The 27945-nt window shown below is 41.0% G+C and overlaps 2 protein-coding genes and 1 long non-coding RNA gene across 11 annotated transcripts in view; 1 reads left to right on the top strand and 2 right to left on the bottom strand.

Annotated features, from left to right (window-relative positions):
- Positions 1-4671: 4671 nt before the first annotated feature.
- Positions 4672-14462, bottom strand: NME1 (NME/NM23 nucleoside diphosphate kinase 1). Its single transcript, XM_060764813.2, has 5 exons — positions 14207-14462; positions 12877-13003; positions 12100-12201; positions 9003-9115; positions 4672-5955 (listed from the first exon to the last, which is right to left on the bottom strand). The coding sequence occupies exons 2-5, from the start codon at positions 12994-12996 to the stop codon at positions 5838-5840; spliced, it is 453 nt and encodes a 150-aa protein (XP_060620796.1). The 5' UTR covers positions 12997-13003; positions 14207-14462; the 3' UTR covers positions 4672-5837.
- Positions 14463-20434: 5972 nt separating this feature from the next.
- LOC132768675 (uncharacterized) lies at positions 20435-26751 on the bottom strand. The gene is made up of 2 exons (XR_009630738.2): positions 26278-26751; positions 20435-20892 (listed from the first exon to the last, which is right to left on the bottom strand). It is a non-coding gene; the product is annotated as an uncharacterized lncRNA (long non-coding RNA).
- Positions 26752-26880: 129 nt separating this feature from the next.
- Positions 26881-27945, top strand: part of SPAG9 (sperm associated antigen 9) — a 92981-nt gene continuing 91916 nt past the window's right edge. For all 9 annotated transcript variants that reach the window (XM_060764796.2, XM_060764795.2, XM_060764802.2 and 6 more), the window contains exon 1: positions 26881-27365. In XM_060764796.2, the coding sequence (XP_060620779.2) occupies positions 27060-27365 (306 nt within the window). In that variant the 5' untranslated portion in view covers positions 26881-27059. The remainder of the gene's footprint in view (positions 27366-27945) is intronic.

Genomic DNA, 27945 nt, shown 5'->3' on the forward strand with positions numbered 1-27945 from the left:
AGGACTCCAACTTCTCTGTATCTTTCTTAAAACGAGTTGGTCCAGAACTGAATTCAGTCCTCCAGGTGACTGTGGTGGGACTACTGTCTTCGTCAGAGGGAGTCAGGCAGATTCTTCACAGGATTGGTGAAAGGTATCGTGTTGAAGCATTTATTTTTAAAGACATAAACCAATGTAGATTACTATTATAATTGTCTTGTTTGGGCATCTCATGGTTATTGATTGTGAGGCGGCCCTGAGGTCCCCACCCCTGGGGGTGAGAAGGATGGAATACAAATGTACAAAATAAATAAATAAACCACACTTACCAGATATCCTTCTGTTTGCGGTGTGTCGTTAACATTTCTTCACTGTGTTCCCATTCATGCATGTGGTGTGGAAACATTGCCATCCACATGCAGTGACAATTAGGGTGCCATAACCATGAGTCACAATCTCTCTAGTCTCTTCAGGGGTGTGGGTTCGAATTCCACTACTGCCATCAACTGCAATAAATGACAGATTGGCCAGGGAAGACCGAGGGGCAAGGACACACACATACACAGTGGGATGCTGCTACTGTATGTGTGTGTGTGTGTATACACACACATACTTTGCTGCCACCAAATTATTATTAAAGGTTTCTTTTGCTGCCACCATTTATTGATTCATAGGCCACCTCCGTCACTAGAATGTTCAAGAAGCCACACAAACTCTTCAGGTGAAATAAAACAAGACTATGTTGTTTATTTTGTTCTTGGACAGTAAAGATGTGTAGTGGTTTCAATAATCTATCAGGTTTACTTTTTATGGAGAATGGTCTTATAACTGGAGTTTCTTAAAAGCAATGTTTCACACGGGAATACAAACAGGATATTTTGAACCTTTTGAACCTTCTTTCCCCTCCAGCACTCTAACACTAGAGAGGCCTACTATAAGGCTTTTTTTAAAAAATAATTTTTATTAAGGTATTTATCTAATACAACGAAAGAGGTAGAACATTTAAAGAAGATAGCATAGTAGGAAAGAAGAAAAAGGAGAAGGGGAGAAAAAGAAAAAAAAGAAAAAAATACAATACAAGGCTTTAACTATTTTCTTCAAAGAGGTATCTTACTAAGAAACAGTTCCCAAAACTCTTCCTTCTCCTTCAAAACTAAATAATTCTTCAAACACCAAACTCCCAACTGAACTGAACTCTGACTGCATTAGCTCTTACTTGTCCCCTGGCTCCGCCCATCTCCAGTTGCTAAGCAACTCCCTCCATCAGCCAATCAGACTTCACTTCCAGCCATGAAGCTGCCTGATTGCTCCTCCCCTCTGCTCTCCTTAGCTTTTCTAAGCCAGGCCTGTTTACTGCCTGTAAAGTAGGCTAATCCGTTACACCAACCTTGTAAGGTAGGCTAATCCGTTACAAGCAGCATAAACATAAGGGCAAAACCTTACAGTGGTTCTCAACCTGTGGGTCCCCAGATGTTTTGACCTTCAACTCCCAGAAATCCTAAGAACTGGTAAACTGGCTGGGATTTCTGGGAGCTGTAGGCCAAAACACCTGGGGACCCACAGGTTGAAAACCACTGACTAATGCAGGCATCCTCAAACTGCAGCCCTCCAGCTGTTTGGGCCTCCAACAAGCTTGTTCAATTGTCAGGAATTTTGGGCTGGAGGGCCTCAATTTGAAGATGCCTGGACTAAGGGATGGTATTGGGAGAATCCATAGACAAATCTGGGAAAATAACTTTCACTTGCAGGGTCAATGATTTGTCAATTGCAGTCATACCTCGTATTCAGCAAACATAGGTTGTAATGCACTGCAAACCCACAAATTTCCACAGATTAAAATAAAAAGGGTTACATTGCCCCATAGCAATGAACTACTATGAGTGCTATGAAAGCAGCCAAGCTTCATCCACCCTGCAGACAAAAGCTGCAGATTCAGACTCTTCACCAAGCTTACACTAAGTTTAAAAGGAATTCTCATTGGATTCCCAGGACCTGCATCTGAACAAGCATACATGACTGTGAATGACCTTTGACTCACTCCCATCCCACTATTTGTGTGACTATATAACTCTTTGTTCTTCTGGATAGTCAAAGAAGTATGTCTGCTAGTTCCATTTATATTTAATTGTTCCTCAAATGATCACAAACTACATGACTGTCCATACCGTTATCACCATAACATACTTGTGAAATAGATTGGCCTAAAATAAAAGGGTGAACTTCATAACAATGTGTCATGAATCAAGAATGGGAGGGTCATCCTATGAAAGCTGAAGCTCCCTCTCAAATAATTTGGCAAATTGGACCTCTAAGGATCTTATCCCAACCTAAATTTCCCCCATTTTCTCACGGTCTTCATACGCTGGCTAATTGAGTCAAATATAGGTCTTCTTGCAATACACACCATATCTGGTGGCTGTGCATTGAAATCCATATCGAAAAGACAGAGATAAAAGTCTGTTTTCAGGAATCAGGTGTTCCACCAACTCCTGAAAGATGACAGCAACAGGAAGCGGAGGAAAGCAGGAAAACACCATTATGAGCCCCCGGGGACGCAGTGGGTTAAAGCCCTGTGCCAGCAGGACTGAAGACCGTCAGGTTGCAGGTTCGAATCCGGGGGAGCGCGGATGAGCTCCCTCTATCAGCTCCAGCTCCTCATGCGGGGACATGAGAGAAGCCTCCCACAAGGATGATAAAACATCAAAAATCATCCAGGCGTTCCCTGGGCAACGTCCTTGCAGACGGCCAATTCTCTCATGCCAGAAGTGACTTGCAGTTTCTCAAGTCGCTCCTGACACGGCAAAACAACAACAACAACAACAACAACAAAAACAAAAACAAAACAAAACCATGAGATGGGAAACCATCACCAAATACAGATCTTTTCAGGATAGGTCACATCCCCACTATTAAGGATGTTTTCCCTTGCTTTCTCCTCCTCCCCTCCTGCTCATGGGATAAGTTGTTAGACTCCTATGTAGTTTCAGCTCCTCAGGCATTATCAAAGAGAACTGTAGGAAATGACCACAGGCTAAGAAAGACTTAAAACCCTGACTGTCATTGAGACCAGCAAATAATAATAGTTGCCTGCCATCTTTTGTATGAACACCTACCTGGTAGTAAGCTCCACTAAACACATGGAGTACATTTTGTGTTTGAAAAACTCTTTGTATTTAAGGATGTCTATTTCGGGATTCCTCCCAAATGGAGATTTGAACATCAGCCTTCGTCTTGAACACATAAACGTTTGTAGTCCAGTACTAACCACTGTATAGTGCAAGGGACAGATGGATGTTCCAAATAAGCGCACGATTCCCACAAATAGACTGAAAACTCACTCCAAAGAGCTAAGGAGACATTTTGTGTACCATTTCCATACTTAAATTCCACTCCACCTAAACATTTGTTTAGGATAGGGGGTAGAAATAGCAAGGGAAGCCTCCTAGCTCTTTCGCCTTCACCCACCCGTACGCCTTCCCCATGGAGCTATGAGGGCTACTCTGAGGGACAGGCGTGTAGGCGACGCTGCAACTATTATGCAAGGGATACATAAATCCCAAAAATGGGGCACCCAGAATTGGGGTGGGTGACTATCATGCAATGAAATATGGTATACAGCAAGAGAAGGACCAGAGTACATGCTCTGTTCAGAAGAGCCCAAGTTCAGTTGCACATCTCCAGTTAGAAAAATCAAATAGCAGATGACAGGAAAGAAGTTCCACGTATGTTGTAGAATTGGAGCCAGTCACACCAGATAATACCGCAACAGACTAGTATATGTTTCCTGTGTTCAGTTTTGAGAAATCAAACTATATGCTTCCAAATGTACCGACAACTGATATATAGAGCCACCAATTTGCTTTCATTTTCTATTAGCCTAGCTCTTCAGTCTTCAGAGACCTCTATAACAGGGTAACTCACACATCTTTGTAATTTCTAATTAATATAAACAATGGCACTAGATTCACAGTTAAAATTTAGTACCCACTGAGAGCAATGGGATTTAAGACTTTCTCATATCAATTTAAATGCGAAATGAAATTGTGGCATCTTAAAAACTAGCAAGTTCTATTTTCCATAAACTTTTGGGACCACATCATAATTCTTAATAGAGGCATCAGTGCAGGCCTATTTTAGGAAAACTTGTCCAAATTGCCAGTCTTTAAAGTTTGACTAGGTTCCTTGCTGTTTCCGCATGAAAAGATTAACATGACTACCTCTCTGGATTTTTTTCTGATGGGAACATGGTTCTGCTAACATGGTTCCATCCATGTTTTGCAAACCCATTTTAAACTATTTTTGATTCTTGGTTTCCTGTCACACTACAAACTGCTTTTTCATTTCAGACACCATCTCAAACCATAGCCCAGATTCTCAGATTGACATGTTATCAGAAACGATCTTGTTTGGGTATGTTTTATTTTTAATCCAGATAATCAGGAAAAAGAAACATCCATGTAGATGTAATAAAGAAAATGGATAGCTCAGCTGAATGAAGAAGCAATTCTATAATACCCTCATTTTCCACATTGAACAGTATTACAGAAATCGGTAGCAGAAGGACTGAGCTTACACAGTAATCTTCTTTTCTAATAGAAGCACATTTCATAAGCAGCTATATTTATCTTGCTTTAAAATGACACAAATGAGCAATGCCAGAGGAGGGGGGGGGGACGACAAAATACAGGAATAACCATCTGTAGAAAGTTTTATTTTCAAAGTGATATTGTAACCTGAGGCATATTCAGTTGAAGCAAAAACAATGTTCAACTTAACATTTCAAAATGTTGCATCAAAATAAGTCCTCATTCAGTAAAATATGCTGAAAAAAGGTTACTCTTCGAAGTGTTTCAAGACTCATCCTTTTTACATTGAAATAATGTGGCTATCCTTACTAACATTTGCTACACTACATACAACCTCATTGTAGTACAAATTTGATCCTTCTTCAATATGCAGTTATTTACATAGTATTTCAATCACCTTATAATGCTGTTGTTTGTCTTAGAGCATCCATCCTTTGACATTTCAAACTTTAACAAAGCAACTCCTCTATGAATCAATGTTAGGTCATATACTAGTTATACCCTAAATGATTTGTGTGATCTGTTGTGCAACCAGGGTATATTGTATGATCTTTAAAACATATAAACACAAGCTTAACTTAATCTAAAATACTGGGTTGAATCCATTAAATACAAATAAATATAATTAAGATTATAATTTTGTATTATTCGATTCTAAGATGCACTCCCCCCCCCCCCCAAATATAGATTTCTCTAAAATGTGATGCATCTTAGAATTACAGGTGTTTGTGTGTATGTATATACATATGCATAAGAAAACTTTTTTCTGTTGGTGGTACTAAAATCAGTGTGCGTCTTACAGTTGATGATGTCATAGAATTAAAGAAATACAGAATTAAGTATTAGCCTTCTGGGCCAGACCTACTATTAGGCAGAGTGAGGCAGCCCCCTCAGGCATTTCATTTGGGGTATTATAAAATGAAATAACTTTTATTTCTATTTAATCACTTTTGTTGTACTTATTTTCAACGAGAGGTTCTTTTAAATTTTTCTGTTTTCAATACTAAAATAATTATACTCCACACAGAAAAATAAAATAAATGGGCTAGACAAAAAAATAAATAAGAAAAACAATTCAATAATTAGAACCTTTTACTTGAGGCAAAATAGCAAACATTATTACATACATACTTTGAAGCTCAGGTAATACTTTCAAAAATATACTTGAAATTATGTTGAGGAAAACAACCCTAAAGAATAATGGCAGTAGGGACTGTTTAAAGACCAATAGTCAACAGAACAAAGACATAGCCTAGGATAGTATGTTAGGTTTCAGTCGTAGATCCACGCATGATCACACCTTGTGTAGTCAACCAATTCTTCAGGAGTGAACCATAGGTTGATTTCCGTCTCAGCACTTTCTACAGAGTCACTGCCATGAATTATATTTCTAAATAAACATAATTAAAATAAAATTAAACTGCGGTTATCGTGTTAAACAAACAGAAATATAAACATATATAAGAATAATAAGTTTTCTTTTGCCTCCCTTTTACAAAACAAAAAACAAAACCCCACGCACACACACAAGAAAATACTTGGCTATTTTAATGTTATGATCTTTAAACCCTCCAAGGCACTACCTCTGCATGGTGAGGTAAATATCTGTCTGTGAGGCAAGATCTTAAGAGTCTTTGTGGACAACAAGTTGAACATGAGCTAACAGTGTGATGCAAAGCTTTAAAAGCCAATGGAATTTTGGGCTGCATCAAAAGGAGTGTAGTGTCTTGATTGAGGGAAGTCATGGTGCCTTTGTATTCTGCTTTGGTCAAACCTCAACTGGAATACTGTACCGAATTCTGGGCACCACAGTTCAAAAGAAATATTGACAAGCTGGAAAGTTTCCAGAGGAAGGCAACTAAAATGATCAAAGGTCTGGGGACTATAAATCCCTATGAGAAGCATCTTAAAGAACTCAGTATGTTTAGCCTGCAGAAGAGAAGGTTGAGAGGAGACATAATAGCCTTTATAAATATGTGAAATAGTGTTATAAGGAAGAGGGAGCAGACTTGTTTCCTGCTGCTCTTGAAACAGGGACTAGGAGCAACCGATTCAAATTACAGGAAAGGAGATTCAACCTGAACATTAGGAAGAACTTCCAAATGACCAAATGAGTTGCTCAACAGTGGAACTCTCTGCCTCAAAGTGTGGTGGAGGCTCCTTCCTTGGAAAAGTTTAAAGAGAGGCTGGATGGCCATCTGTCGGGGATACTTTGTGCTTTTCCTGCATGGCAGGGGGTTTGACTAGATGGCTCATGTGGTCTCTTCCAACTCTATGATTCGATGAAGATACTATGCTGATGGCATCAGTGGAGGTAGAGGGCTCCCCCGGGGTAGGCAGGCTTTTGCTGAGTAGCCAGACAGAATGTGCCAAACAGCTCCTATGCAGCAGTTGTCATGGGGTATGACATCTCTCAAATATAACAGCAGTGGCACCATAGCTAGTACTTGCTAATACTGCACAAAAGGGGGCATGTTAAATCTTTTGGAATGTCTTTTAACTAAAAAATCCTACAAGACATGAAGCAAGCGATATGAAGCAAGCGATAGTTCCATACACTAACACTCTCAGGTTAGTAGAAATTCACAAGGTACTGGGGTACAGTACCAGACAAGGAGGAGTAGCACCATGGCTAATGATAGAACTCGACTAAAGCCGAAAGGACCTTCAGCATCAATGTTCTCAGAGGAGAAAGTAAATTCTGAAGCAGCTTGACAAACAGAATGTGAGAAGAATGAAATAGGGAAAGCTGTTCAGTGACTTGGACACAGGGGCAAAGCAAACTACTATAATAATCCATGCAGAAAAATAGAAGATGACAATACAAAGGGCAGAACAAGAAACCTCTTTTACAAGATCTGAGAAACCAAATGAAACTAAGCCAAGAGTGGAGATGTTCTACAAGCAGCAGAATAATACATTACATAACCAAGTACAATTTAAAAGATGGTAGAAACAATATACTGAGATACTATATAAAGGAGATGAAAAGATGACATTAATTCAAGGAAGAACCATTTGAGGATGGGCATGCAGTTTTAGAAGGTAAAAGTGGAAGCTGCACTCAAGGCACTTTGGGAAATGAATAATCAGGAACAGATGGCACACCGGTAGTGCAGCTTCAAGTGCAAGAGGCAGAAGTTACTCTAGTTCTAGCTAAAAATGGAAAACAAAAGAACGACCTATAGATTGGAAACTTTTAACATACATTTCTCTCTTCAAGAAAGGAATTGTAGTAACCACAGGATTACATTACATTAATTTCCCATGCTCAAACTTCTACAACAAAAACATATACCATGTATGGAGCAAGAAATACTAGATGTTCAAGCTAAGTTAAGGAAAGGAAAACACACTGGGGATCATATTGCAAACACTCATTGGATAATGGAGTGCACCAAATAATTCCAAAATAAAATCAGTCTGAGCTTTATAGATTATAACAAAGCCTTTGATAGTGTAGAGATTATGAAGAATGATGAATCATTCTTTAAAACATGAGGGTGCCACAATATTTGCTTGACCCGCATAACCTGTACTCCAGACAAGAGACTCCTGTCAGGACAGAATTCAGAATGGAATGGTTTCCAATTGACCAGGAAGTGAGGCAATACTCCATTTTATCACCTTGTTTCACTTATATGCTTAATATAATGCAGGATTGCACTTGGAGGAAGGAGTCATGAAAATTAGAGAAAGGAACAGCAACAATTTAAAAGATGCAAATGACATATTATTAGCAAAAAAATGCAAGAACTTGGAAAGATTTACTGAAAAAAGTCAAGGAAGAAAGTGCAAAGGCAGTTTTACAGATGAACAGAAAACAAAAATAATGACCATGGCTGATTAAAGTGGATGAAGGTGTTAACAAGATTTTCAATATCTCAGCTCAAGCGATAGTCAGAAAGGAGACTGTCGTCAAGAAATCAGAAGACTAGGATGGGCAGCTGTGAAAGAACTAGACAAGTACCTAAGGTGTGAAGATCTATCACTTAATATCATTAGAATTGTCCATCCCATTATATTTCTCATTTCTATGTATGCTTGGTAAAATCGGGCAATGAAGAAAGCCATTAGGAAGAAAATCAAACACATCTGGAATGTGACAGTAGAGGAGAATTCTCCAGATACTGTGGATTGCTTTAAAAAGACCTTTAAATTGGTCCTTGAGCAAATTAAGCCTGAACCCTTTCTAGATAATTGAACTGACACTGCTATACTTTGGAGATACCATGACAAAACATGACTTTCTAGAAAAGACAATAAAGGCAGTAGGAAAAGAAGAAGGTGGTACTAGAGGATGACAGACTCAATTTAAAAAGCCATGGTACCACGTCTGCAAGATTTGAACAAGTGGGTGACTTGGAGTTATCTCATTTATAAGATCACCATAAATTGAAGCTGACATTTTAACAACAACAACAACAACAAGTTTACCTGCCAACTTGTACGCAGAAATCTCCACGAATTGTCCCGGGCTTGGAGTCTGCAGGATTAGTTTCTCCCAGCATTACTCTCCCAGTCTTTACCACATTAAGGCCTTCCCATACCTTCAACAGCCAAAGAACTGAGATTGAAAGGACTGTCTTTGATTTTTTTTCTAGCACAATGAAAGGACATTTTTATTATCCCAGACTTCTCCAGTTTTTAAAAACTGCATTGCACTTGTTTAAATCCTGTCAATTAGATTCGTTTTACTTTGCTTCTATTTTGTACATGTTTTTTGAATATGTTGTTATATTCTGTAGTCCTAGCTCTGTTCTATGAGTTTTTAAAGGTATTAGTGGGTTCTAGTGAGTCGCCGACTGGCTGAGAAAGGCGGTATACAAATACAGTAAATAAACAAACAAACAAACAAACAAATAAATAAATATTGTTAGCAGGCATATATCTTGTTTACTAGAATCTAATGCTCACCTTTTTTGGCTAAATGACCTTTCCAAAATTGGGGTGTGCACTAGATTTCCATCAATCTTAGTGCAGAGTGAAAGCAAAAGGGGAAGCTGCTTCAGGTGGTGCACCTGGGGCTTCTCTTTGAGGGATGCCATCTGTAATTAAATGGCTAGGGCTCAATACTATGCAGTTCTGAGGTCTGTAGTTTAGTGAGATACCAGCATTCTTTGGCAGAGGAAGCTCAAAACCTTGTAAAACTACAGCCCCTAGGATTCCTTAGCATTGAACCAAGGCAAAAAAAGGGGATTCATTCAAAAGCACAGATGTACTCCAAGGTTTTCTTTTCCACTGCTGTAATGAAGGAATTCTAAGCAGGCAGTGACAGTAATGCATACTGTTTTTGACCAAATTTCAAACAGTGCAGTTCTTGCTGCTTCACATTACATTCGGCAGCATTTTTTTAAATTTCAGTGTTTTGAAAACTGGTGTGCATTAGATTCAATGGGGCATTAGACTAGAGTAAAATTAGGTATATCCAATCCAAATCAGCTTAAAAAACAAAGGCCACATCATTAACAGGTTTGTATCAATCAGTATACAGATCTCAAAGCAGCATTATTCACATTTCAGCTCAGTTCTTTGCATATGGTATTTAACTGTGAATTGGCAATTATAATTTGTTGCTAGAAGACACAGTTTTGAAGCTAGCTGTCTCCTAAAGTTAAGTCGGAAGAAGACTTTCTTTGTGGCTGTTCTCAGGCTTTGGAACTTTAGAGAGGAGGCGAACACATCTACACTGACCATTTAATTCAGTTCAAAACTAGCTTCAAACTGTGGCAGCCATACATCAAATTCCTACAAAAATGTGTAAAAGAGAGTCCTAAATGCACACCAGTGTTTTGAGGTTTGTGTCATAACCCTATGGGCCTCAAACTGGTTCTAGGATTTCCTTTTCAAATTACAAGAAAGGAGATTCCATCTGAACATGAGGATGGAATTTCCTGACTGTGAGAGCCGTTCAGCAGTGGAACTCTCTGCCCCGGAGTGTGGTGGAGGCTCCTTTTTTGGAAGCTTTTAAACAGAGGCTGGATGGCCATCTGTCAGGGGTGATTTGAATTCAATATTCCTGCTTCTTGGCAGGGGGTTGGACTGGATGGCCCATGAGGTCTCTTCCAACTCTTTGATTCTATGATTCTATGTAATTATCTGCACAAAGAACCACTCATTAATACTGGCTTGAAATTGCATTAAATCTTCAGTCTAGATGGGACCTTGGACTGCTTCCACCTTGTTTTCCTTGTGTTTATACAGTAAGTGAAAACAGCAATTCAGTAGTGTGTAGTACTACTGACTTTTTTGTGTTTTATGGATCTTTTTATTAATTCCACTGATCAGAGTTTTTAAAATCATTAAGACATTAGCAAAACAATGTCAGTTAATATGTACCAGAACATTTACAAGTTCTTTGGTCAATGCCTGGATGAAAGACTACAAAAGGACTCCACCTGTGTTGGCTGCCTTGAAATCCAAGGAGAGTAGCTGAATCAACTTAAAATAAATATAAATATGCTCAGTTCAAAAAGCCTGATAAATCAAAAGAGTTACTAAGTGCAGAAACACATTCAAATCTCACAGAAACAGATTAACTCTCTGACCTCAGTAATAACATATCTATGTGCTTTAGTCCCTCTCTTTTACCATCACAAACCAGTTAGCCATATTGTGGTCACTCATATCTGTGGTGAATTATCACAGATGGACACACGTGCATCTGAAGAAGTAGATAGACTATCTCTTCACACGGCTCTTTTGGTCCGTGCCGTTGTGCCAGCAATTGCCAGCAAAAGAAAGGCGCGTGGGGCAGCTCATTAGGTGAGACGAAGGGTGGCCTCCTCCACCTTTTCCCCCTATCAAAAAGGGAAAGGGGAGGAAAGTCCGGGTACCTCCATCAGAGCTACCCAAACTACTTTCCTCCCCAGAATGGAGGAGGAAGCGTCTTTTGGTGCTTCCACTCCATTTCAGGAGGAATATGGGCAGGGACTGCCATGCTTTGCCCGATGGCACATGACAGGCCCTGTCCTTGCCACGCAACAAAGAGCTTTTTCGTCTATTAAAGCTATGCTTTGTTGCTGTTGTGTTATCAAATCATTTCTGAGAACTGTTGACCCTGAGGCGACTAGAGACTAACTGGGGCTGCTCCGTTAGTCTCTAAAATACTACAAGATTCCAGACTGGCATGGCTATGTCTTTGAATTCTACAGACAGGCTATTAGAACTAAAAGATATTGGCATGGGTATTTCTCAGCAGATAGTTTAACCTTCCTGCCTTTGACAACCAGAGCATTAGAGCTTGGAAAATCACTTACAAGAGAAAGCAGCTATTCCTGTAGTTCTTACTGGCAGAATCTGTCCCTACCAACAAATACCAGATGATGTAGGCAAATTTCAGTAGAAGAAATTGGTGAAGCCATCTCTGAATATTCTTTGCCTGAGAAAATCCTATGGAATTAAGGGGATTGCCATAAATTGGCAGGCAATTTGAATGCATATGCGTGCACACACACACACATATAAGTCAAGTATAATCTAGATAACTTGCCTCATTCTAAAACTTTCAGTAAGCGTATATATGAAGACTTACCATGGCTACAACAGGTCCAGAGTGCATATATCTAACTAAACCAGCATAGAATGGCCTATCTTTCAGGTCAATGTAGTGTTCTCTCAGGAGATCTTCAGAGGCCTGCAGGAACAAAATGCTTAGCATAAGAACTTAAGAGCATCTTATGTCACATAACATTAGCCACAGGGGCAGTGTTAATCCTTAAATTGCATGCATCCTTTTCAAAGACTGGTCCCAGCACTGTATTAGAAGAGGGGCTACCCAATACCAGTCCGAAATATTTATTTTGGTTTGTTTGTCCATATGTTTTCTGCTGACACCAGTTTACTGATTTTTGCAGCTCCAAGAACAGCCAAAGCTTTAAGTTTAAAATCTACGTTGGAGGACTCACCTTTCAGACTAAGGCCACCACTTACTAAAATTAGAGTACTCAGCGTGGCTTTATCATCTGCCAGGTATTGGAAAGATTCCAAAATATAAGGCTATCTCGGAGAAGGATGGATTTATTTGCTTGAATTGGTGAACCAATGAGCATTTTAATGACCTTTGATATTTTCAGAATCTCAAAAGTGGCTTACAGTGAAAATGAGAGAATAAAACCAACTACTAGAAACAATAAAATAAATAAAGTCAAAACAATAAAATAGTTAATTAAAAAGAATTAATTGAAAAGTGGAAGAAATTAGCAATGTTAAGTGCTGCATAAATGATCAGGAAACTTTATGGGCAAACAAGTATTTCTAATGAGAATAATAGACTATCTGACTAGAAGTGACAGAAACAAAGACAACTTACATGCATGAATTTCATGGCTACCAGTTTGAATCCCTTCTGTTCAAATCGCTTGATAATGTCTCCAACCAAGCCTCGCTGCACTCCATCAGGCTTGATAGCTATGAAAGTGCGTTCACTCATTGTTCTACTGCAATAGAAAGCAAGGATTAATCCGGCTACATGTCTCGATGGTACGAACACAGTCTGCCGCAGCACTATGGTATAGTATTACACTGAGAACCATCAGTGGAATGGTTTAGGTACAAGTGTATACAGAATATTCAAATCAAAATTATACCAAATGCATACAATGTTTGGAAGATGAATAATTTGAAGATTATATCATCATCATCTTGCTATACAATCACTTGCATGAGAAAATATACTTTTATTTATTTATTTACTTACTTACTTACTTACATTTTATCCTGCCTTTCTCCCTATATAGGGACCCAAGGCAGCCAATAATAAACAACATGCCACAATTAAAACCATAATAATGACATCTTTTGTGCAATGAAGCATAAAAGTGTAAAAACTACATTTTAAAACGACACAAGCCCCCAAATACAGCTCCCAGCATCCCAGTTATATAAATAATTATGTAAATTAAGAGGTACATCGTAATAGAGATCTAGCAATAAATAATCTGAAACAATTATTCAATAATCCTAATTTAGATATCGGGAACAATCAATAGGTTCATATAATAACATTATGAGAAATTAAGAGAAAACTATGATATCCAAAAGTTGTTCCCCTACAGGATCAAAGATACCGACTATAGTTCATGAGTCAAAATGTAATAACTTTATTTCATTTTTCACATAGTCCCAAAGTAATTACATAAGACAATGCTTCGGAATAGATTATTATATTTTATATATTCCACTGTCCTCATACCCTGTTTCTAAACAAATTCATTTTGAACATTCTGCTGATTTAATTTAAACTTATTTTGGTGAAGTGTGTTTAGGAACAGAGCATTATAAAAATAGGAATTATGTTATTATAAACTGTACTTGCCATATCATATGATCAGTTTATCTCACTAAATTCGATCACTCGTCAGACCTCAAATGGCTGTACAGAACGGAACATGCTTCCACTCCTCCTACAGCTTCAACACCAATGATCTTGGGTAGTCATATAATATTTCATCTGACATTTCTCAGAGCATATTCCTCAAATACCTATGTGCTTTTGACATTTTTTCTGCCTATAGAAAATCCAGCCAAATGTTGAGTCCCTAAGCACTCCTATTGATAAGCTTCTACTACTTTTTCTATAGCTTCTCCATGCCTTGTTACCAGAAACACCTTAGGATCCCCTCAGCATCCATCCATCATACCTGCTACAAAGCTGCTGCTCCTGCTGCTCCTGCTGCTTCTGCTGAGCTGCTTCTGTTGGCGGCTGTGGTAGGGTTATTGCAGCCCCCAGCCTGGCGAAAGCCCAGCCTCACAGCTGGACTCTTTTGGAGAGAAGGCTGGACCCCACGTGTCCATTAGCCGGCTGCTTTGGTGTCATCTCTTCTTTGGGGGTTTTGCCAAATGTAGGGCTAACTTCTTGACTCAGTGGACGCCATCTGCTGTTGCTTTTAAGGACAGCTGTGTACATTTCTATGTAACAGACATTCAGGCTGCTCATTTGCCCACCAAAATCAACAAGGTCTGTAGAATTAAGGCAGTTTGACACAATTTTAACTCCCATGGCTCAGTAATGTGGAACTATGGGATTTGTAGTTTGATGAGACATTTACATTCTTTAGCAGAGAAAGCATAAGACCATAGAAAACTACAAATCCTATGATCTCACAGTATTGTGCCATGGCAGTTAAAGTTGTGTCAAACTGCATTCATTCTACAGTGTAGATACACCCAAAGATTAATCAGTGATGCAATGGGACAAGTGTTGCTGCTGCTAAAGATAGCTATCTGTAGCCATTTGTGGTGGTTCTGTGCTTTCAAGTCAACTCTGACATATGGCAACCCATCTGAGAGTTTTTCTAGCAACGTTTAATAAGAAAAGAATACATACATCAGAAGGTTACTCAGTGAAGTTCATGGCTCAGTAACATCTTGCAGCTGGACCTTCCAAATTTTAGACCAACATTCTTAACTTGTACAAAAAATAGCCTCTCAGTTTTTAAAAAAATGCATATCTATATAAATAAAAATGTAATGTTTGTTTGTGGGATTAACAGAACTCAAAAACAAGTGGGAGAATTGACACCAAATTTGGACAGCATACACCTAACAACCCAATGCATGTCCTTTACTCAATATTTTTATTTTGTCATTTGGGAGTTGTAGTTCTTGGGATTTATATTTCACCTACAATCAAAGAGCATTCTGAACTCCACCAATGATGGAATTGAACCAAAGAAACAACAAGAAATACTGTTTACCCACAAGCATAAAGAAATTACATAGATTAGAAACCATTACTTTATTTTCCAGATCACCAGACTGGGCCACAGCAACGCCTGGCAGGGGACGGCTAGTCATTAATATAATTTCAGTCTCCTCACTTTTCTTATCCCTTTTCCACATTCTTTTTATAATATTTATTTATACATCAGCCTGTTGATATTTGTCTTTTAATCCTCTCACTGGATTGATCCTCTGCCTTTTTTTCTTCCTGTGAACACTCTTGATCCTTTTATCCTTTGCCCTTTAACGCCCCAGTTGCTAGTGCCAGCATAAGTTCAAAGTGGCTGTGTCTGCTAATACAAATCACTCTATAAAGTGTTTGTGTGTGTATGTGTGGATATTTATCGTACCTACAGTATTTGCGTGTCTCTTTCATTCTACCACTAAAACAATTATGAACATTAGTTGTGTATTTCTCCAGGCCACAACTGTCTCTTCACCTTTTTTAAAGGCATGCAGCAAAATAAGAACCATCTCTCATTTGGATCTTATTCTGCAAGCTGGTTGAGAGATGTTCTCCATCGATAACTCATCACTTCTGACAAGTAACTTTTTCTCAGCATTTCCCATTAATAAAATATTGCTGCTTAAGGTCATACTAGATAAACAATAAAATATGAATCTAACATGTCGGTGGAATATGCTTTCTAGGAGTGTGATGGAATTTCCTTCTCTTGAGAGGTTTAAACACAAACCGGATGGCCATCTGTCATTAGTGCTTTGATTGTGTCTTTCTGCAAAGCAGAGGGTTGGACTGGATGGTCCTTCCTTCTGGTCTTAAAACTCTATGATTGACAAACAACATTTTTGGAAAAAAGACTGGGGGAGTTAGCAATTAACTCACAAAGAGGCCTTCACAAAGATGTTGAGAGTAAACCCCTTTTCTCTGCACTTGTTAGCATCTGTGTATTGGGGCATCGCTGTCAGAAGAGCTTCAAAGATAAGTCAAATTTAGACTAGGACTGCAGATATAGAGGGTCCATGCCTGGCAAGCATTTACACTAAAACCTGAAGTTCCCAATTGAAGAACACACTGACAAAGTGAAGACAGCCACAGAGTTTTATTAGCAATCAGGCCACTAGGGCTGATGCCAAAATGTACAAGCATAACATGCAATACAGAGACATGAGTTTTTATACAGTTGACAGCTATTCAGACTTCCCGCTCTGTCTGCTCCCCTTCCTGATTGGTCAGCAGAGAGGACAGTCTAAATTAGTGTTCTGATTGGCTGGCACTTCTGTGACATTTCTGCCTCTAGTCAGAGACTCTCTGGTGGGGGGGGGGGGGAGAAAATTATGGGGCCTGGCTTGGGGAGAGCCAATCAGCTTTTGGGTGGGTGAGTGGCTCTCCCAGAGGGAGTCAAGCCCCAGAAAGTTAATTGTCCATATCAGGAAATGTAAATGAGTCCTTGAATGAGGAAGTTTTCTGGGAAAAACAGGGGCAAAGGGTCTTGAGACAAAAGGTGATGATCTTCCGTAATCAGGCCTTGGGTGTCAAATAAAGGAATTCAAATGAGTATACATACTTTGAGTCCCTGTTTCCATGGCCAACCATCTCTTAGCCTGATGGAGACAATCAGCTGGACAGGTATCAGCTGACAATATCAGATCAAGAGCAGAAACTGGCTTCTGATTGACATGTGTACACAATGCCTCTCAATTGTCATCTTTGTCTAGTGATTTTGGCCAACCACAGATGTCCTATGCTGACACCCTCATCAATTGATTTTGCATCTTCATGGATACTTAATGCTATTTAAGCTTGCTGATTGCAACATTCACACTTGCTTAACACAGACAAGGGTTTTTTCTCCCACCTTGGACAGGACATTCCACAGACACACACACACTTCATTTACCTCACTTCCAACGGACCTCTGAAAATGCCAGCCACAGATGTGAGCCAAACGTCAGGAAAGAATGCTACTGGCACATGGCCATACAGCCTGAAAAACTCACAGCAACCCATTGAAGAGTATGTCAGTGAAAATTGTTCACAATTAGAACTCTTACGTTTGTTCTATTTTACATTTTGTTGGTAGCTTGTTGGTACCCTGCCCCTTTTCCTTGGACACCTAAATTGTACTTCCTAATTAGGGGGGGAAATATGTAGGCTATCATTCACATGCAGGCCCTCTGAATGTGACTTACAGGCAGAGGCAGCCCTAGATAATTTTCAACGGTAAGCAAATAGTATTTTGCCCCCCCCCCCCCCCAACCAATCACTGATATATATTTTCTGTTCGTCGTGGGAGTTCTGTGTGCCATATTTGGTTCAATTCTATCATTGGTGGAGTTCAGAATGCTCTTTGATTGTAGGTGAACTATACATCCCAGTAACTACAACTCACATATGTCAAGGTCTATTTTCCCCGAAGAGCGCCTCAAGAGCGCCCCTGGGCAAAATCAACTATACTGCAAATGCTTACTTTGCGTAATGGGTTGAGCCGCCCCTGCTTACAGGACCACCCTCCAGGGGCCCACCAAAGCTTTCCAACATTTTTTAAAACTCTAGTGAATTGGGGGTGCTTTTAAACCCCCAAACCTTGTATTTAAAATTCTATTTCACCCTCATTCATAGGGATTTTATCCTGCACTACTTTTAATGTATTTTTCCACTCTGGAATATTGATATATTTAGAAAGGGGAGAGCCCCCTTTGTCCATTTTTGCTCACTAGACTTCCACATCTCTAATTGGTTTGAAAAGCATGCAGCTTTGTAATTAATTTTAAAAAGCAGTGTTGCAAATCAATATGAGGTTTTATGTGTAACAACTTATTATGAGACCAGCACCAAGAAGTAGATGGAAGTCAACATGTGTGTGTGTGTGTATATATATATATTCTATTTTGTATTTCTCCCCCCCCCCCTTTTCTTTTTTCTCCCTTTTTTCTCTTTTTTCTTTTCTTCTTCTTTTCTTTTCTACTTCTTTTTTCTTGTTACCTTATGTATGGTGTTTTTATTCTTGTTTACTTCTGTGGATTATAACTTATTGTATGTCTTCAATAAAAATTTATTGCAAAATGAAAAAAAGAGGTATAGTACCCTGCAGATAGTTCATCTGGAAGAGAACATTCCCATCCCTTTTAAAGAATATTTTTTTCTTACAGCCCTGTCTTTGCAGCAATTAATAGTTTTTTGCCTCCTGTGTCAAAGACAGCAGTAAAATAGGATTAGAGTGTGACCTGTTCCCGACTTATACTCGCCTGGGTGGCACAGGGCTGCCTTACTCAAATCTCTTTGAACTGAGACATCAAACCTGTGACCTCTCCAACATAGGTCTGTACTGTTCCACTGAGTTGCGGTTTGATAACCCCTGAAGGCTGGGTTCTCTAGATTCTCCTCACAGAGTCTCTCTCATCTGTATGTATCTGTGAGTGATGCGTCACAGACCAGGCATCTGGCAGAGTAAAAGGACCACATGAGACCTCTCCCTTCTATCTGTGGTAAAGCACATGGTCTGTGCTGTAAGAGCTTTGCTGCCTTTTAAAAACTGCATTGTTGTCATTTGAAAGGACATCCAAGTGGTGAGATTTTTTCCATTATTTTTGGCCAAAGTCTAATCCTATTTTACTGCTGTCTTTGACACAGGAGGCAAAAAACTATTAATTGCTGCAAAGACAGGGCTGTAACTTTGGCCAAAAGTCAGAGAAGTGTGTTTCTCTTCTCTGAAAATCCAAGCCAGAATTACCAGCAGAGTAGAGTGTGTTCTCTAGATCAAGCAGTTCAAGAGCTACACAAAAGTGATAAATCAAAGGAGTCCATCAGGGAAAGTTCAAGAGAGTAGTCTACAAAGAAGCAAATATTAGGTCACATGGGAAAAATTAGTCAAAGATTTAGAGCTGGGTTGTTGCTGCCACCATGAAGGTCAGTTGACAACAACAACAAAAAAGGTTACATACAGCTGGAATTTATAGTCCAGCAGCAGATTGTAGCTGTGTGTTCCAGTTGCCAAGTGTTTCTGGTAAAAGTGTTGAGATCTTATATTCACTCTTTCTTGTCTTCTTTCCACAAAGTTTGCTACCTCTGTGACTTTCTGGCTATTTAGGATAGCTAATTTCAGGCTCAGAAGCTGTTACTTCCAGCTCCAAGTTTTGTGGTTGCTGGGAGCAACAACTCTTAGGCTCAAGAGCTGGCACTTCACCCTGCTCTTCCGCCCTCACCATCTGAGTCTTGTGAGCAGGGACACATCTCTACAATAATGTACAGAACATGGGAAATAAACAAGATGAACTTGAGCTCTTAACACAAGAAATAGACATATAGCAAAATAGCAAAATACAAACGGGCAAATGAAAGGTAGCAGTACTCAACACCTTTTTTGCCTCTACCTTCTCCCAAAAGGAAAACAGCAAACAAACTGGGGAAAATTAAAGAGATGATGCAATAGGGGAAGCATGGCACAGAATATGTAAAAATTTAGTGCAGGAATACCTGACTACTCTAAATGAATTCAAGTCTCTAGGGATAAACTACATTGAAGGTTATTAAAACAAATGGCAGCAAGAATCTCTGAGCCACTGGTAATAATTCTGGAGCACAAGAAAAGTCCCTGCAGACTGAAGATCAAAAGCTGTTTCTATTTTCAAAAAGAAGCTCGGAGAGATAGGGCAGGATATAAAGTTTTTATTTATTTATTATTAAATTTTTTAAAAGAAGACCCAAATAATTAACGCCTAGTTAGCCTGACATCAGTATCAAGAAATATTTTAGAAGAAATAATTAAACAGACAGTTTGCATGTACTTAGAAACAGCTAAAACAAGGGTCAGAGAAAGTTTAAGGATCTGTGAAATGGTGAGAGACTATTGTAAAGTATGTCTATACATTGGTAGTGCTAGGCACAAGACATAATCAAGGTTGTTCCAGGGTTCCCCCCTCCCTCCAAGTATTTTCAAGCCAGTTGGTTCAATCAGTGGGAGTAGAACCTGTGAATGTTGAGGGCTGGCTGTAGTCATGCAATGCTTGCTTGACCTGGTTTCTTATTTCAAATGTGCATATCTTTAGTTCACAATAAAAAGTCTGCTGAAACTTGTCCATGCTGATCTTGTTTCCGTTACATAGGAACGTCTCTCTTCTTTCCATGTTACTTCTACTTCTGGTACTAAAATTTCTGTTAAAGAAGGAATACTCAAGAACACTCCTACTACATTAACAGAGATACATATTTATTATTGGCAGTCTGTGAGTGGGAACTCCCCAAATCACATGACTGTAATATTTCCAGGGAATGTATACCTCATGTTATATATTGTTATGTAATTCCTTACTACAGAATAAATCTTGTATGATATTGATTTGTTGGCACAATCTAAGGAAATATGATGCTGTGATCCTTTCTTTCAACTATCTTCAGCATGCTGATAGGAACCCCCAGTGGTGCAATGGGTTAAAACCCTTGTGCTGGCAGGACTGAAGACTGACGAATTGCAGGTTTGAATCCGGGGAGAGTGTGGATGAGCTCCCTCTGTCAGCTCCGGCTCCCCATGCAGGGACATGAGAGAAGCCTCCACAAGGATGGTAAAATATCAAAACATCCAGGTGTCCCCTGGGCAATGTCGTTGCTGACGGCCAATTCTCTCACACCAGAAGCGTCAAGTTGCTCCTGACGTGAAAAACAAAACAAAACAAAACAAAACACCATCTTTCCTTCTTTTCATGCTTTAAGGACTAACATGGCTAATTATTTGAAAATTCCAACCATGAACATACTCCCGGGAGTTGTCTGGTTTTACAAGGAAAGCATTTGATGGCTGGATTATATGTTGTTGGACTGCAACTCTCATCAGCCTTAACCAGCGTAGTTTATTTATTTATTTCCTATATTTATACCCCACCCTTCTCCCCCCAAAGGGGGACTCAGGGCGGCCTAACAAAAGCATCATACAATGCTAGCATCATAAAAACAACCACAGTACAATCAAAATATTCGAAATATTGAAAGAACAATTAAAACAATTAATTAAGACACATCCATCAAATTCGAAATCCAAAAAAACAGTCTGGGTCAATTCATTGTCATAAGTTGTGTGATCTTCTTCCACTTGCTGCTCACTGATCAAATGCTTGGTCCCATAACCAGGTCTTGATTTTCCTATCTATGGTGAAGATGGTGGGAATTGTATTTCAGCAACATCTGCAGTGACATAAGTTGCTCACCTAGGCTATCACCGTAAGAGGAAGTACTATTCCCTACATTTTTTGGGATGCTTCTATATTACATGGAGGAAGGGAGACCATGTATTATGTTCTACATCAGACCTGCACAACCTGTGGCCTGCCAGAAGCCCTAGTCAGCTTCTCCGAGGACTGTGCCAGTTAGACCCGGGAGGAGAAAGGCTTTTTCAGTTATTAAATCTTACTGTCTTAGTGTCCTCCATCTATTCCCTGCACAACCAGTTCACTGTCCAAGGAGTTAGGATGATAGTATGACAGCTGGGACCCAGAGCTGCTATTGTTTTGCTGTTTCCGGAACGGTGCTTCGGGAATGCTGATTGCGGAACGCAGGCGCGGGAGGATACCACTGAAGTAATTCAACGCAGGGGGACACACAGATAAACACTGAAGGAATGTAACAGTTCTTTCATGACAAATGATAAACAGCAGTTTGGGAAACGGTTCGGGAAGATTTTCAACGGGATAGAAATCAGCAATCTGACCCAAAAGATTATTAATCCCTTCCATGTTCTTCTCAGCCCACATCCAGGCTGTCCACAAACTGGAGGGCGTTGCGCAATAATTCTACATCCCTGCAAAAAACTCACGGCCAGCTCTATTGTCCAAAACTCCTCAATAAAGTGGATTAGATTGATTTTACACCACTCCTCGTATTTCTCCCCTCCTTTCTATCCTTCCTTCTATTGCAACTACGAACTATCTTCCCGACTTTGTCCCCTCTGTGTTTCTCAGTCTGCCCCCTCTCACAACCACGTGGTCGGACATGTGTTTCCTTCCCTCATTCACAACCGCTGTTGCGCTATCAGCGTAACACTAGCAGCACTGGGTCCCAGCTATCATACTATCACTGCAGTTACATTGTGTGGGGGCAGAACAGCCATAGATTGTGCAAGCCTATTCTACATTGCCGACATAGCATTCATATTGTCACTATGCAATAACTAGGGGTGTTGCTGCATGGATTTAGGGGGTGGGGATAGTGTTTAGCAAATGACAACGTAACTGGCATTTGATAATGGAGTTGTCTTAGAGTTGTGGGTTCAAAGTATTGCTGTACTTGCTTTCCAAACAGCACAGTCTTTATTTCTTGGTCGCTGCTGGGAGTGCACTGAAATACATCTTCCTTAAGCTGGTCCAGAGGCTGTCTGGCACACAGAGATCATAGGATCAACCTCTCCAAGGCAAATGCCCTTAAATAGCCCTAGTGAATGACTGCTTGTAAGGCACCTTGACCCATGATTATGTTCTTACTCAATGATTAAATTTTACTCTGAATCATGAAAGGAAACATTTCCAGGAATTTATATCTCATGTTATCCTTACATGATTTCTTACTACAGAACAAATCTCGTACAATGTTGCACTTTGGGCATGGTCGAAGGAAACATGATCCTTTCCTTCAGCTATCACCAACATACGTATATTTTGCCCAAAAGCATGTGACAGTAAATATTCATGTTTCCTGCTTACCAGCTTGGAAATTTTAGAATAGAGGTCTATAGTTTATTAGGAAGGTATCAATTTATTTAAGCCACACAATTAATCCAAGTGGTTTCTAAATCTGGGTAAAATGATAAACTCCCAACAATAGGACTCAAGTTCTAAGGTGGACAGTAACATCTGGAAGGCTGCGGTTTGTTCTGTTTAGCTAGGATAGTGAGGTTTGTGGATATGATGTCTGACTGTAAAATGTTCTTTAACCTTTCCACAACCTCAGAGCCACAAGTGCTGTTGGGATACAACTCCCATTATCCCCAATCTGCATGGGGGAATCACAAAAGTGATGGGAGCTGTAGTTCAATAACATCTGGACACACAAAATGAGTAAAAACCGAAGAGCGCCTAAGTAAAGGTAAAGGTTTCCACTGACATTGAGTCTAGGCATGTCTGACTCTGGGGTGCTGCTCATCTTCATTTCTAAGCCAAAGAACCGTCGTTGTCCATAGATGCCTCCAAGGTCATGTGGCTGGCATGACTGCACAGAGAGCCATTACCTTCCCACAGAAGCGGTACCTATTGATCTCACATTTACATGTTTTTGAACTGCTAGGTTGGCAGAAGCTGGGGCAAACAGCGTGAACTCACCTGACTCCCTGGATTCGAACTGTTGACCTTTCAGTCAGCAAGTTCAGCAGCTCAGCGGTTTAACCCACTGCACCACCAAGAGGCTCGAAGAGCACCTACCACTATAATATATATATATATATAGTTGACCCTCTATATCCATGGATTCTCAAACTAACAGCAATTTGAAGGCAACCATAAGGCTGAAGTGGCCCTCAGTGAAAATATGTTTGATAGCCCTTGTCATGCTCTAGGACTTGGTATATTCACTGACATGCATTTGTGATACTGTGTCTGCCTTTGTAGTTTGACCCTCTTGGCTTTCTATACCTCTAGATGTGGTGTAATAGCTCCTCCTTTCTCTATCAGTGCTATACTTGTTCTGAAGAGAAAACATGCCTGCTAAGCTCCTGGGAATTTCTAATTTTTCACTTACTGTTGTATTATTTTTGACAAGGTTTACCTGGATTAAAGCATCTGGAACCTTAGCTTCGTCTCTTCATTTGAGTTGAACACTGTCTGACAACATATATCTGGTGTAAGTACTGGTTAAATAGAGATAGCTACAGGACACTCCCACAACCTTACACTCACAGCCAAGCTATTGAGTCAGAATAGCCCTGCTCTAAAGGCGTCAACTCCCACCTGAAACTAAACAGAGTCATGTCAAGTGATTACTTGGACGGGTGGCTACTCACAAACCCATCCAATTTTGCTTTGATTGAGGAAACTGAAATGAATGAGATTGCCAGAAGTTGAGAGGTGACTTGAAGGCATAGAGCAGTGTTTCTCAACCTGGGGGTTGGACCCCTGGGGGGGGGGGAGGGGTCACGAAGGTGGTTACAGAGAGGTCACCAAAGACCATCAGAAAGCACAGTATTTTCTGTTGGCCATGGGAGTTCTGTGTGGAAAGTTTGGCCCAATTCTATTGTTGGTGGGGTTCAGAATGCTCTTTGATTGTAGGTGAACTATAAATCTCAGCAACTACAACACCCAAATGTCAAGGTCTAATTTCCCCAAACTCCACCAGTGTTCACAATTAGGCTTATTGGGTATCTATGCCAAGTTTGGTCCAGATCCATCATGGTTTGAGTCTGCAGTGCTCCCTGGATGTAGGTGAACTACAACTCTAAGACTTAAGGTCAATGCCCACCAAACCCTTCCAGTATTTTCTTTTGGTCATGGGAGTCCTGTGTGCCAAGTTTGGTTCAATTCCATTGTTGGTGGAGTTCTGAATGTTCTTTGATTGTAGGTGAACTGTAAATCCCAGCAACTACGACTCCCAAATGACAAAATCAATCCCCCCCAACCTAACCTGTATTCAAATTTGGGCATATCAGGTTATCAGGTATTTGTGTAAAATTTGGTGTAGTGAATAAAAATACATCCTGCATATCAGATATTTACATTATGATTCATAACAGTAGCAAAATTGCAATTATGAAGTAGCAACAAAAATAATTTCATGGTTGGGAGTCCCCACAACATGCTGAACTGTATTAAGAGGTTGTGGTTTTAGGAAGGTTGAAAATCACTGCTCTAACAATTGGACTCAAGTTCTAAGGTGGACAGGAACATCAGGAAGGCTGTAGTTTCCCCCCCGTTTAGCCAGGATAGTAGGGCTTGTGGATATAGTGCCTGACTATAAAATGTCCTTTAACCTTTCCACAACCTCAGAGGCGCAAGTGCTGTTGGGATGCAATTCCCATTATCCTTAGTCTAAATGGGGGTGGGGGAGGGTAATCTAAAGTGATGAGGGCTGTAGTTCAATGATATAATAATATAATATAATGTAATACAATATAATAATATGATATTATAATTATATATTTTATATTACGTGTAATATTACTAATAATAGTACTGGGACTGTGGTGCAGCTGGCTGGGAGTTAGCTACATTAAAGATCACTACTGACTGAAAGGTCATGAGTTTGAAGCCAGCCTGGGTCAGAGTCAGCTTCCGACCAATTTGTGTAGCTTGCTGTCGACCTTTGCAGCCTGAAAGACAGTTGCATCTGTCAAGTAGGAAATTTAGGTATCGTGTATGCGGGGAGGCTAATTTAACTAATTTATGATGCCATAAAAATCTCCAGCAAGCATGCACAGAATGAGGAAGTACTTCATCAGTGTCACAAATGGACAGTGAAGTGACAGCTCCCCTGGTGGCCAGAATACCCTCATCAAAAGCTGGAATGTTAAATAGCCTCTGTGTGTCTGTCTATATATGTTGTGTGTCTATGGCATTTAATGTTTGCCATGTATATATATATTGTAATCCGCCCTAAGTCCCCTGCGGGGTGAGAAGGGCAGAATATAAATAGTGTAAATAAATAAATAATATAATGGTATAGTACAATATTGTAATATATAATACGGACATTGTACTTGCTAATAATATAATATATTGTATGTATATGTATCTTGTAAGCTGCTTTGAGTCCCCTTCGGGGTGAGAAAGGCGGCATATAAATGTTGCAAATAAATAAATAAATGAAATTTGCACACCCAAAATGAGAAAAAAACCTGAAGAAATGCCTAACATCATGTGTGTGTGTGTGTGTGTGTGTGTGTGTGTGATATATATATATATATATATATATATATAGGCCCCCTGTACCTATGTACGTCCAACAGACTTTTAAAGGCAACCATAAGATCGATTTTTTTTCCACAGTGAAAATGTGTTTGATAGCCCTAAAGGCTTCAACTCCCACCTGAAACCAAACAGAGTCATGTCTGGTGATTACCTGGATGGGCGGCCACTCACAAAACCACCCAATGTTGCTTTGTCCGAGAAAACTGAATTGAACGGGGTTGCCATTCTCTGACAGGTGCCTTGAAGGCATACAGAGTATAAACAGGTCGAGTCTTTGCTTGTGGAGACTGGGATGCAGCAGCCTTTCTGATGGGTCTCCGAGGGCTCCCCTGCCCTTCTCCCTCTCTGACAAGACTTGGCCCTCTTTGACACTGGCAGCTATGTCAGAAACACAGGAAGGACGGGGAAGACCCTCACAGGCCTCCGTCCAAAGGGCCTCACGTCTCCCAAACACACTTTTTGTGGGGAACCTGAGACAGGTTGGAGGGGGAGAGTGCTGCTCAGGAAGCACAGAGGTATAAACCAGCAGATACTCCAATTTGGGAGCATTCCGGCTCTCCTGAAAAGCGGGACGACGTCGACGCCTCCCTGTCCTAGTTCTCTCCTCGGCCCCGCCCTTCGCGGCGTGACGTCAGGCAGCGTCGACGCTCCGCCCCCGCTTGGCGCCCCACTAGGAGCGCGAGCTGGCGCGTCGGCCCCGCCCACTGCAACGTCACTGCCCCGCGCCCCCACCCTCCCTCCGCCCCGGCGCCGTGGGTGAGGTCAGTGCTGCGCGCCTGTCAGCCAGGCTTCCTTCCTTCCTTCCTGTTTGCGCGGAGGGGGAGCCGAGGCCCCGCCGCAGAGGGAGAGGCGCTGCTGCTTGTTGCCACCGCCGGGCCCTCTCCCGCCTCCGAAGGCCGCCCTCCTCGCCTCCCGCCCCTGCGCTCGGCAGCCATGGAGCTGGCGGACGGCGTGGTCTACCAGGAGGACCCCGGCGGTCCCGGCCCGGCCATGATGTCGGAGCGGGTGTCCGGCCTGGCGGGCTCCATCTACCGCGAGTTCGAGCGGCTCATCGGGCGCTACGACGAGGAGGTGGTGGCCGAGCTGATGCCGCTGGTGGTGGCCGTGCTGGAGAACCTGGACTCGGTCTGCGCCCACAGCCAGGAGACCAGCGTGGAGCTGGAGCTGCTGCGCGACGACAACGAGCAGCTCCTCACCCAGTACGAGCGCGAGAAGGCCCTGCGGAAACAGGCCGAGGAGGTGAGCCCGGGGCCGAGGGGGGGGGGGGGAGAAAGGGGGGCCTTCGGGGTGCCGGTCTGGGCGGAAGGGCCCCTCCTTCAAGGTGGGAGAAGGGCAAGAAGGGAGCCTTGGTGGAAACGAAGCCCAACGGGTTCACCGTCCCGGCCTTGACTGTGGCGAAGGTAGACCTGATGCTGCCCTGGGAAGCTCTGCAACTTCGTATTGTCGAAAGATTTCATGGCCGGAATCATTGGGTTGCTGTGAGTTTTCCGGGCTGTACGGCTATGTTCCAGAAGCATTCTCTCCTGACGTTTCTCCCACATCCATGGCAGGCATCCACAGAAGTTGTGAGGTTTGTTGGAAACTAGGAAAGTGGGGTTTATATATCTGTAAAATGTCCAGGGTGGGAGAAAGAACTCTTGTCTGCTTGAGGCAAGTGTGAATGTTGCAATTGGCCGCCTTGATTAGCATGTAATGGCCTTGCAGCTTTGTTCTGTTAGAAATGTAATATAATTTGACTGGTTGTCCTGACACGACAAATAAATAGGTTCAAAGCCTGGCCCTATTTGATTCTTGTCAGGAATTCCCCTGCTTTTCCCCC

This window comes from Anolis sagrei, chromosome 2 (assembly GCF_037176765.1).
Source record: "Anolis sagrei isolate rAnoSag1 chromosome 2, rAnoSag1.mat, whole genome shotgun sequence".
Taxonomy (NCBI): domain Eukaryota; kingdom Metazoa; phylum Chordata; class Lepidosauria; order Squamata; family Dactyloidae; genus Anolis; species Anolis sagrei.

What these genes read in the sequence shown, in the direction of transcription:
- NME1 (XM_060764813.2), bottom strand. Translation starts at nt 12,996, where the DNA reads ATGAGTGAACGCACTTTCATAGCTATCAAGCCTGATGGAGTGCAGCGA. An exon ending in CTGGACCTGTTGTAGCCATG is followed by an intron (nt 9,116 to 12,099) that starts GTAAGTCTTCAT and finishes TGGCTGTTGAAG; the next exon opens with GTATGGGAAGGCCTTAATGT. An exon ending in TTCTGCGTACAAGTTGGCAG is followed by an intron (nt 5,956 to 9,002) that starts GTAAACTTGTTG and finishes ATGTTTATTTAG; the next exon opens with AAATATAATTCATGGCAGTG.